The sequence below is a fragment of the Molothrus ater genome, chromosome 1, assembly GCF_012460135.2.
Source record: "Molothrus ater isolate BHLD 08-10-18 breed brown headed cowbird chromosome 1, BPBGC_Mater_1.1, whole genome shotgun sequence".
Taxonomy (NCBI): Eukaryota; Metazoa; Chordata; class Aves; order Passeriformes; family Icteridae; genus Molothrus; species Molothrus ater.
In genome coordinates, this window is record NC_050478.2 from 43510953 (window position 1) to 43523201 (window position 12249).

At 37.9% G+C, this 12249-nt stretch overlaps 1 protein-coding gene across 5 annotated transcripts in view; it reads left to right on the forward strand.

Moving 5' to 3' along the window:
* ATP2C1 (ATPase secretory pathway Ca2+ transporting 1) overlaps positions 1-12249 on the forward strand; it is a 61658-nt gene that overhangs the window by 20491 nt on the left and 28918 nt on the right. For all 5 annotated transcript variants that reach the window (XM_036400889.2, XM_036400913.2, XM_036400904.2 and 2 more), the window contains 2 exons: positions 10657-10767; positions 11671-11787. In XM_036400889.2, the coding sequence (XP_036256782.2) occupies positions 10657-10767; positions 11671-11787 (228 nt within the window). The remainder of the gene's footprint in view (positions 1-10656; positions 10768-11670; positions 11788-12249) is intronic.

Consider the following 12249-nt stretch of genomic DNA (forward strand, 5'->3'; position numbering starts at 1 on the left):
GTCTGCCTTTTAGCAGAAAAATAAAGAACAGGTTTCATAGACTTTGAGCTTCTTTAAGGTCAGACCATGACCACAAATACAAAATGTTAAATAGGAGTCCTGTTTTGTTTTCAAGGCCTTTAGGTAGGATTTATTTCTATATCATTAAGACCTGAATGGAAGAGGTCAAAGTAACATTTTTCTACAAAAAAGATTTTCCCAAAATCATATGGAAGGTGTGTGCAAAAAATCAGACCAGAGTTTCATGGGTGGTGGATTTTTGTTTTGGTGGCTTTTTTTAAATGACAAAAATGGGTTTAGTTGCTAAGCTATCAGATTGAAGATCATTGAATAGATTTTGGGTTTTGGGGGCAGGGAGTTTTAGCACCCTGGACTGGCTCATCATGGATTAGGCAGCTGTAAGTCCTAACGAAGGGGTGGAGCATGTGTACATGCCATAGACAACAGAGGGGGGAAGGATGCCTGCAGCAGCAGAGGCTTGAAAACAACTTAAATGGTTCCAGAGTGGCATCATCAGTTGTTCATTAAGTAATATCCAAAATAATCAGATTGAAATTTGCAATGTTGGAGGTTCTCAAATGGACTTGGTGTTACTGCTGCAGTTTAAGTTCCTTTTGGGATGCAGATGAATTCTAAACAAATTAGTAGGTGAAACAAGAAATTTTATATCAATTGATTACATTTTTTTACTATTTACAGCTTGTAGAAAGCTAGAAACTAATACTTATGTTGGCACAAGTTACATCTTTTGAACTTGGAGGTTAAGGTGAGAGATGAGAATTTTTCTCTTTTTTTAAAAAAAAAAGGTGTGAGTTTTCACTCAAGACCAATTCTATTCCTATATTTAAACAGTACTTCAATAACTTAAATAACTGTTATTATAGCTTAGAATTAATATGCATTAGAAACATGTATTTCCTTTTTAAATGAACAGTCAGAATAACTTTTTCATCTGTTTGGTTGATGGAGCATTTGATAGTTTTAGCCTTTTCTTTCCCCTTTTTTCCCCATGCAGAGAACTTGAAAATGTTAATGTATAATAACCTAGAAGTGATTTAACATGGTGCCACTTTGAGTTCAGATGTTGCAGAATGTATGTTTAATTATTTTGCTCCCTTTGTAACTTCCTTACTTGGAGAGTCTATGGTATATATAATCTCATGATGAGGCAGGAGGAGCATTGCTGTAAGGAAAATGCAAACAAAATTCAACAAAAGAGAAACATTTTTTCTTGGTTTTTTTTTTTTGGTGAAGAGTGACACACATGCAGTGATTTTGAGCGTCTTGGGGTGCTTTTCTGTAGGACTGAATAAAAGGGTCTCCTTTATAGCTGAAAAAAGATCCTGCTTCTGAGCTGTGTTCCTGCACTAGCGTTGTGTTGTGTTGTCTCTCATGGTTGTTTTGTCTGGCTTGCAGACTTGGCAGAAGGTTAGCCCAGCCCTTCCTTCCCCTTGGCCTTGTTGGGCAGCTTTCTTGAGTTGGAAAATTGAATGTGTTCATGAAGTGTTCAGGTAATGTGGAAAATGGTGAGGGACAGAGGACTGAGACCTGTTAGCCTGACTCAGTTCCTGACATAATCACGGCTTCCATTCAGTATCAATTCACCCACATACCATGGTGGACTTTTGCAAGAGTGGCATAAGTTAATAAATAGATTTTTAATTGTGAGATCTGCTTTTGATCTAGGGAAAGAGTTCAAATGATACCTAATTGACATTGGGTGATAAAATTGACATTTGCAGTGTGGTTTGTAGAAGCCAGAAGGCATGATAAAGTTACAATGCAGAGAAGAGAGGGAAAATAAAATGCAGTAATCAAGGTATAAATTAGGGACAAGCATCTGTTTCTAGTTATTTGTTTTGTAAACATTCTGCTCCAAACAATTAGAAAGGATAAAATGGATAATGGACTAACAGATGCCATCAACAGAATCTTTTACAGAGGCTTCTAAAATATTTTTAAATCAAAAATTTTCTGCATACATAATTCACAAAAAAAAAGGAAGAAGCATTGTGAATACAGTGTTGCTGCTTTCTTGATACTAACCATAAGAAAATTTATTACCATAAGTGGAGTAATTATGCATTGAGTTATATTTGCCTTTAAATTGACACTGACAGTAGTTAGGTCCTGAGAACTGTGGTAAACAGTAATTTCAGTATTTTTTTACTTAGAAATTTATTTTATTGCACTATGAAGAGAGTGTATAGCTGTCAAAGATATAATCAGATATGGGGTCTTGCAGCTTCATTATTTTAAACAAATACTGAGAGAATATTTGTATTGCTGTTTTTGCTCAATACCAGTACATGGCAACTAAATTCTGCATGTCATGGATACATTAGCAGCACATCACAGGGTGGTAAAGCTCTTCATTTTAGTGTTTGCCATTCAAGTGCCATCCTTGACACAGAGAAGCTCAGCACTTCAGAGTGTTATGAGATACAAGCAGGCTTTTGGAGAGCAGCCATATGATCTTATTTCTAAGCTTAAATGTTCTCTTCTGGAAAGTTAGTGACTCTCTGGCAAGATAATTGACTGGTACTTACACCCAAAGTTTTTTGGCCTTTAACTTGTAAAGGGCTTCCAGCGAATCAGGATTTAACCTGAAGCAGGAGCTATTTAGAGTCAAATGAGGTATGAGCCAGCAGGGCTCTCTTCCTTGGTGGCTGAGTTTCTGAACTGATGAGCTTTGCTTTCATCGAGGCACTAGCATTGATTTGCTAATTTTAGTGTGTGCTTAGGATTGTTTATCTTTTTGTTCTTCTGATTAGTAGGTAATGACAAATGTAAGAAATGCCCAAGGGGACTTTTCCAGTGTTCAAGGAGTTTTTTTGAACAGGAAGATTGAAAACTGAATATTTTGGCCAACCAACTATAGATAGGTCTGATGCGTTTGTCAGTGCCTTTGTGGTAAAGCTGATGCCATCTCCAGGCTTTCAGCAATGAGGCTTTAAATCCATTGTAGTACATCCTCCAGAGTATGCATAAATGCTCTAAATGGTAAATCTTTTGTAGAAATGAAAATAGAAAATGAGTTTGGCATTCTGAAGTTTCCCTGTATTGTACATTAAATAAGCTAAAGGAAGATAAGGTGATGTTGGAGGTTTAGATGGATTTCTTTTGCCGTCACTCTGACAGTCAACAGCACTGCAGTCAGGTTAAGGTATGATTATTTTTGTGAAATGTTTTCTCTAGCTAGAGAGTGGGCAGGTGCCACTCACAAGGTTTGCAAGATAACCACACAGTGTATGCCATGATTACAGCAAACTGCCCATCTTTACTCTTTGCTGGTAGCCTCAGTTGAACTAGATGTCCTACTTTGTTTGTTAAATTAAAGGAGACATTGGGAAACATGCTGGAAGAGTAAAATGTATTCCAGGTGAGGAGACATGTTTCTCAGAGAGTGTTCTTGGAGAGTATTCTTAGGACTTGAAAATAGTTCTTGAGGCTATTGTAGAGTTAATAAATTGCATGATAAGTGGATCATCTTAGTCTTTATTACACTGCCTGAAGTAGATGGGGTTGGGGAAAGGTCGCTTAAATATTTTATGACTTTTAAGGTAGGACAAATGTTGAGATTTAAAATGGTCAGTGCCAGTATTTGATTTCTGTTTCTTATTTGATCAGAAATGCCAAAGTTGTGTGTCAAAGAGTATGGTTCTGCATTATGGTTGTTTCTTGGCCATAGTGAAAGTCCTAAGCACTGCTGAAGTGGTACTGGAATATGAGGCAGGGGTTTTTTCAGGGTTACAGAGCAGCTTACCAGGTATTTCTCATAATTTGGGTGTTTATATTTCTTTGGTTAATGGGTGGCATCTTGCCCTTTCTCTATAAAGTATTATGAAATGACACACAATAGCAAGGGTCTGAAAACTGTGACCTCCCAGGATAAAATTACTCTACAAGGAGAACTCATTAATGCAAATCAGTGTTTTTCTTTCCTTCTGGCTTTTTTAGAGTCAGAACTTTTCTGTGTGAACTTCCTTTGATGTGGGGACTCCTGGTAAATGTTTTAACTAAAATGCTGTTGAATAGGAACAATTATTTTTTTTGACTGTTAGAATACAGGACTGCTGCAGCTGTTTTCCCAGAAGTGAAAAATCATCGCACTTTTCCAGAGGAGTACATTCAGTAAAAGATAGTAGACAGTAACTTCAAAGCCTTCAAAAAGTATTTCTTTTTCTGAGCAAACAGTGCCTGGTAGAAAACAAGAGGCTCATTAGTTTGCAGACTTCAGTCTTTCGTGGGGTGGGAAGGGACAGCTCGTTGCAGTGACAAGCAAAACATTCTTTTTGCAAATTGGTCGTGGGTGGGTGTTTGTGTCAAATAAGTGTTGGCCCTTCTTGTTCTGAAAGCCTTATTTCCCACAGAGGTATGTGTCAGGGTTTAATGCTCTCTGACCAGGTTCTTTTAGATAACCCACATAAGGAGGGTGCAACATTGAATATTTGGGCAACAAAACTGGTGAAGGTCTGAAGCACAAGTCCTATGAGAAGCACCTGAGGGAGCTGGGGTTTAGTCTGGAGCAAAGGAGGAGGAGGGGAGACCTTATTGCCCTCTAGAACTGTTCGAAAGGAGGGGGTAGCCAGGTGTGGGTTGGTCTCTTCTCTCAAGCAACTCATGACAGGACAAGAGGACATATCCTCAAGTCATGCCTAGAGGAGGTTTAGCTTGGACATTAGGAGGAATTTCTTCCCAGCAAGGGTGATTAGATACTGGAATGGACTATCCAGGGAGGTGGTGGAGTCACTGTCCCTGGAGGTGTCCCTGTTTAAGGAAAGACTGGATGTGGCACTCAGTGCCATGGTCTAGTCACTATGGTGCTATTTGGCCATAGGTTGGGCCCTGATCTCAGAGGTCTTTTACAGCCTAATTGATTCTGTGATATCAAATGTGTGTGTTTGAAGATAGTTGATGCTATGTGGGTTTTTTCGTTTAGCGGAAGCACACATGCATATGATGTTTACAGTATATTTTATAAGTTTGTAATTGGCAAAATGTAGGCATTTCAATACACAGTTCAATTGCAGTACCAATGTGATTCCCATTTCCTGTCTCTGTAATATATGCACCATTGTCATGCTGGGCATCCCTCATCACCAGAAAGGATCAGGTGGGGTTGAGACCCCATATGGTGCTCCTGAAATTTTTTGGTTCAGTGCATGTGGTCACTAAGCAATGTGAGCCTGACCAGCATGGGGGGGATGCAAACTCAGACATTAGCATTCTTTTGATGAAATTGGGGAGAAACATTCACACCACCAGTTGATCCACTCAGCTGACTGAGGTGTTTATCCAAAGCAAAGGCCACCCTCCTGTCCCACTGTGTAGAGGCCAAGTCAGCCTCTTTGCAACAGCAGTGGTTTGTCACACCCTGCGTTATTTCCTGAGCTTCGTGGGCGCTTCAGCCTCACTCATCTCCTACAAGCCTTCTGTTACAGGGCTCTGTGGTCAGTCACTGTACTTGAGTAGAGTTTGAGGCTCATTTGAGAAGTTGCTGGCCAATCACACTTGGTCTTCATGATTTAATCACACACAAGGTACAAACAGTCTGTAAAGATAAAGCCTTTCTCAAGATATCTTCCAATTTTATGCACAGAATTTAAGTATAAATAAATTAGTTCAAAAGCCAAGAATAAGACAGTAAAAATCAGAGTTTACTTAAGGTAAATATGTAGCTTGACTGCATTTATTGTTTGTGAACTTGATTGCACTGGGTTTTATTTATTTTATTAAATCTCTGTGTGCCACACTCAGCTGCTTCTGCCTGCTTCTTCTGCTAGCAGTAGTGGTTAATTTCTCTGGAGATTTAATTCCTGTTAAAATCTAGTGGAATCTCACAGATAAAATCAAGTCATTGTCACAACCATGTTGAGTATTGCTGGTTTCAAAATGGTCTGAGGGCTCTTTGTGTGCTCCTGTCTGCCTTATCTCCACTCGTGGAATCCTGCTATTGCTTCAGGGGTTTGCTTCTGGCTGTACAGTTGGTCTAGGATTTACTGTAACTATTAAGTGTGCCTAATGCCTTTTTTTGTGTGTGTGTGCTTTGCTTTGTGTCTTGTCATCACTTGGCCATGGTTCCGTGGCTGGGACTTGTATTGAGGTTCCAGAAGCACTTTGCCTTCTAAACAAGACGGGGAGGGAAAGATGGCATAAACATCTAGTGAGATAGATATTTTTAAGGGCATTGTTAGCTAGTGACTCTGTGGAATCACTGTTGTAATGCTGAGCAATGATCTATTGAAATAGAGAGCTTGATAGCTTAAGAGAGATAAGATAGTTCTGCTTTAAAGAAGACAGTTAAAAATGTGCATCTCCAACACCTCTAGCCACAATGTCCTAATCAGCAGGAGAGGATTTTGCAGTGATTCTTCACATCTGATGGAAATGACAGAAAAAAATGATTACTTCCATTCTGGGTAGTCTTTTCCTTAAAGATGCATTTTGCAGCCAGGAGTCTTTGCCTAGTGGGAACTGTGTCCAAAGTCTGTGTGCATCCACAGGGAGAGTCAGATCTTTGTGCCATTGACATCTAGTTATCTCTAGTTCTGTGTGTTTTCAGGATTCCAGACAGTACAGAAGAATACTTGATATTTAAGTATCTTACTGTATGCATGGGTGTCTGTGTTGCCTCTGTGCACCTATTATCCACGCTCTGGATTGTGCAGACTTGGAGAAGAACATGCTTTGTAGGATCTGAGCTTTTTAAACCTTTCAGTATATATCACACATAGCTTGATCATATAGAAAGTTCAGGAAATGGGAAGCTTGTATGTTTCAGTCTGGTGTTCAGTGAAATACCTTTTATTATGTTGAACACTACTGGTTTTTTTCAGTGTGGGGAAGGTAGATTAAAAAATGAAACCTAATTTTTATGGTGGGTGAGGAAGTCCTTATTCTTTTGGGATCCCAGTAAAGAAAGGCACGAAAAGCAGATCACTTCTAATAACTGAGGAAAGGCAATAACAAGGTATAAAATCATATACCCTTTCTAATGCTGTGAATCCTGACATGATACAGCTTTGGAAGGACCTCTGGTCAGGGCATGGCACATTGTAGATATTGTTTACTCATTGTTCATTAGTACTGTTACGGGGTTTTACAGTGCAGAGTCATCCATCACTAATGGTAGTCAGGTCTGGAATCAGAGCTTTGAAGCATCCCATGGACAAAGTGCTCTAATATCCTTACCTCATCAATGAAACTGCAGTTCCTGAGCTGAGCAAGGTGCATGTAATATTTCAAGTGGGAAAGACAGCACACTGTACACATACTTAAAATGAAATGCACATTGATTAGTTACACATTGATTAGGTGGACATTCATTAATTGTGCTATTGATTGGACACAGCATGACTCAGTAATGATCACACGGGATCTGTGATAATCACGTACCTGAATGTGGGTCACTGACTGCTCACACAGTAATAATCTTACAGGCAGATCATTACAAATGAGTTGAAAGGTCTTTGCAGTACTTGTATGGCTTGAAAGGGGTTCAGTTTTACAGGGATTGATGGGACAGATTCAGACAGATTTAGTGAGCTCTTCAGATGGACCTGAAGATTCAGAAGGAATCTCAAAGAATTAGAATTTCTTTCAGTACCTCAACTTAAATTTCTTTTTTGTGAACATCTGGGATTTTTTTTTTTCATTTTTGCTGTTCTCTATAGATTTGTTTCTCTCCTACTTTTGAGTTTCATACTTGTAGGTCAGTTGAGTAGCTTTATATAATGTTTGAAGGGCTTTATATTAGCTAATTAGCCAAAGTGTTCTGGTCACCAGTTTGTCTAAAAATAGATTTTGCTATGAGGGTGTTCTAGATTTTTAGACCGCTCTTGGTGTGAATATGGGTCCTTCCATTTTCACTTCCTGAGCAAGAAGAGCTAAAATTGCCCTTAAAAATAATTGTGCAAATATACTGATGTCAGTGAGCCCTACTGATGGATAATGGACTCATCCTGCTAAGCTGAGAAAAGCAATGCCAGAGGTAAGCTGTTGGTACTTCATATTGGTCATGGTAGAAGGAAGTTAGGTAGGCTCTTGTCGCCTATAAGAAAGAAGAAACAGTAACACATTGCTGTTAACTAGTTGACAAGATTTTTCTTCAGAGAAAAGAGAAGGGAACTCTGAATTTCTGGTAGTTTAAGCCTTCCAGACAAATTTGTGTTTATTTTGTATTTATTTTGATAAACATCCTTTGGTCACAGTTCCATGGTCGTATGATTGATGCATATTTCTTGGCCTAGAAATGATGCTGTGTACCTTGGAAGTGGTCCAAGAAAAGCCCTTCCTGAGGCAGTGGTGTATTTTTGTTAGCATCCTGCTGCTTTGTTCCTTGGTGGAATCAGCTGCAAGTGGGGAATGGAAAGCTGTAGACATAGAAGCCTCAATGGTGATGTATGTGCTGCCTGTATCCAATACCTGACATTGGCCAGTATCATTTCTTAGTCCATATTTTCTTTATCCATAAAAAAACTTGGCCTGCAATGAAATACTGAACTATTTTAAGGTATGAACCGATGAATGATGGAAAATTGATTGCAGCATAGAATGGAAAGAAATTCTGCTGTATGTGGGTTGTCTCCAACCCAGAGCACTGTGGTTCTGGGAATAGCTTCTGTTGGGTACCTTAAAGGGTGTTGTGGAGGCCCAGATCTCTGGTGGGCAGCAGTGCAAAGGGATGTAGAGAGCACTTGCCAACATCATAGAATAAATAATTTTTCTAGTTTTGTGGAAGTAAAAGATGCATAGTAAAAGCAAAATCATTTGCTTGAATATAGTTACTGCAGTCCAGCAGATAGCAAGCACAGCTGTTTTTCAGACCTAAATATGTTGGTGTAACATACTTTATATTTTGTGAGGAGAATAGTGATTGATTTCTCATTGACTAAGCAATTGAAATGTAATTTGTGTCAGGGTTAGACATTTGAAGCTGTTCTTTTCTGAACTGCAAGTGTAGTTTAATCTATAAAGATTGTAGAGGGTTTTTAGAAATTGGATGAGATCCACGCAGAATTATTGTACCATATGTAATTCTACTCTGGTGAAAGAAGCTGGTTATAAAAAGACTTTCTGAGCCTTTCTCTTTCTGATTCTATATCAGATTTTCTCTGTAGATTTTTTCCACCACATAGAGTACAGCGTTCTTTGTAAAAGTGGAAGATAATGTGATTGAAATACATTCAATATGACTGGCTTTTTTGAGTCTGTCACAAAAAGGTTGTCAAAATAAGCTTTGTTTTTGCACTGTAGTTCTGTGCTAATAAAGATTTATTTTGAAAATAAACCTGGTCACTTAGAGAACCTTAACATTTCTGTTTAAGAATATTTAAATTCTTAAAATAATCTTTAAAAACATTATTAGACTACCTGAAGCCCTAATTGATAATATTAGGGAAATGACCTATGTCCTCTTTTGGAGTTGTTGTTTGTGTTTAGCACTGATGTCAGTTGTTACAGGGAAAAAGATTTTTCTCAGCACTAAAATTTGTAATGGCTGTCAGTTCATTTCTGCCTGCCCGTACTGGGAAGGCATGGTTGCTCAGCATTTTTGTTGAGAATGTGGAATCACTTTGGTCAAAGTCACATGTTTGTGGGCTTGTTTTGGAGCACCACTTAGGCTTAAGAGTTTTCTGCCCAAAACTGGTGTTGGGTAGCTACTAGGAAAATGAGCTACAATAGTAGAGTACGTGGCCAACAGTGTGCAACATAGAAAATGAAGATTCCAGCATTTTATGTCCCAGAAAAGGTATGGCAATCTCTTAATGTGTTGTCACCTTTAGGTACTCAGGTTTTAAGTCTCAGCACCCATAGAGGAGTTATATACAATGCAGTAATTATTTTCTAAAGCATAAACCTGCCACTTGAAATTCTGTGCAAGTACAATGTGAAAGCCATTTCTGTGGTCTGCATGTTTGCATGTTAGGTCTCTTCCAGTTAATGGTGGGGGGATTGTCTGTACAGCATGAAGTATTAATTGTGGCTGCAGTGAGACAGTCAGCAGGAAGAGTATCACTCCAGCTTCTCATGTAAACAAAAATCAGAAACTCTGAAGTTTCATTAAATATCAAAGCAGTGCTGACCTATGCAATCAGTGTTGCTATTGCGTTCTTCTGCAGTTCACAAAATTTTAGCTTCCTAAAATTACAGAAAACATTACTTTTTATGGCATTGATTTGAAGCTTTTGTACTGTAGTCAAGTTTTATGGTTTCACTTGCATCTGTACTCTTGTTTGAGGTTTTCTTACTGGTGTTTCTCCTTTTTTATGTACAAGAAAATGTAAGTGGGCCTGCTTAGAGCACCTTCATTAATGACTAGAAAGTAGGAGCAGGAAGTGAAATTTATCTGGGCTGACTTTCTGACTAGATATTGATGATAATGAGCTAAAGGATTATTAAGTTATTTTGCTGTTAGGATCTTTGCCATCAGTGAACATATGAGAGAAATTATTGTTCTCACTTGCATGTCCTGTGTTTTATTATTGCAGGTGGTAACTGCATGAAAATAAGATGAATTGTAGATTTTTTTAAAGTGCAATGTTTATAAAAAACTGCCTTTGAATGGTTTAAATACTTAATTGCTCTGGCATGTGTTGTTTAAAATAAAACATTAGCACTCTCCTTCCCTTCAGACTTTGGTTTTGTTTCTAGGTTGCACGTCTTCAAAAAATCCCTGATGGTGACAATGAGACAATGATTCCTGTACTGTCTTCAAAAAAAGCAAGTGAATTGCCAGTTGATGAAGTAGCAAGTATTCTGCAAGTAAGTAAATTTTTCATATCAAAAGAATATACTGATGCTAGCAAGCAATAAGTGTGATATTTCTTAAGGACAGATCTTGCAATTGAATGTTGATGCATTATCATGCAGTTTCATGTTAGCTATTACCTGCTTCTAAAAGCAAGTTGATTTTTAACTTGTTACTAGAAATGCTTTAATCTCTTAATATTAAAAAAAAATTGGACATGTGCAGGGGGAGTGAGATTGAATTTGAAAATGTTTGGATTTGTCTGCTTTGAACATTGCAATTTGTTAATAAAAATCCTAGAGTCAATCTTGCTATAAAATTCTGTCCTGGGTTTTTCTTTTTGTATTGCTTCCATTTCCCTAAGGAATCTTTAATGTTCTTAATTTATTTTGGTAGCCTCCATCTTAAGTGGAGAAACAGGACTGAGAAAGCTACCCATCGACAGATTTATGAACCATTCAGCCTGGATTAATTTTCATGATAGATGGTCTATTTTCATTTTCTGTATGCTTGACTGCTTGAGGAGTACACCATGATAAATATTGGTCACTGACAACTCAAGATTTTGAAGCTATTGCAGTCATTTGGCTGAGTCACTGAACTCCTGCCATCACCCTCAAGACCCTGAAGGATGTCCACAGTTTGGTTTGTTGTAGAGTTTTTTGCAGGAAAGACCAGCAGTCATTTACAGATGTGAAGCAACATTTGCTTCCGTAGTTCTTCTGTGAATTTTTGACTGAATTCCTTAAATACTGCCAGAGTTTAAAATAATTGTTACTTTAGTACAAACAGTAGTTCCAAGCTTGCCTTTCTGATGTTGCCCAGATTCGTATAATCGAAGGCTGTGTATTTGGGTGTGAGAATTTACCCCAGCTTCTCAGTGTAATTGGTGTTTCAATCTTTGCATATTTTAATAGGCTAATCTTCAGAATGGCTTAAAAAACTGTGAAGTTTGTCATAGACGGGCATTCCATGGATGGAATGAATTTGATATTAGTGAAGATGAGCCACTGTGGAAAAAATATATATCCCAGGTGAAGATTTTTGTCCTTTTTGCTTTTTGGTTTTAATACTTTTCAGTCGTTTTGCTCTTTATTTTCTTTTGCTTAGCTTTTGTATACATGACATATTTTGATAAAAGTAGGGGAAAAATCTAGTTGAGTGGGAAACTACAGCTTTTAAAATTTATATCTAATTTACCTATTGAAAAAGCTTTTACTTAGGTCTGTATCTATAAACATCATAGTGTTTTGATTGTGATTTGTTCTTAAATGTATGTTCATAGGTATCCAAAGGGTGCCATTCATAACTAGCCTGAGGGCTAGAAAAGCAGAATAAACTTCCCTATAGTCAAACTTGGTCCTGAGTTGTACTAAGATCAGAGAACAATGCATATGACCGTTGGTAAATATTTAAATGGAATGTGAAATATGAAGAACCTGATAGGAAATTTCTAAAAGCAAAACCGCTGCCTTTGATCTGAGGGTGGAGGTGGG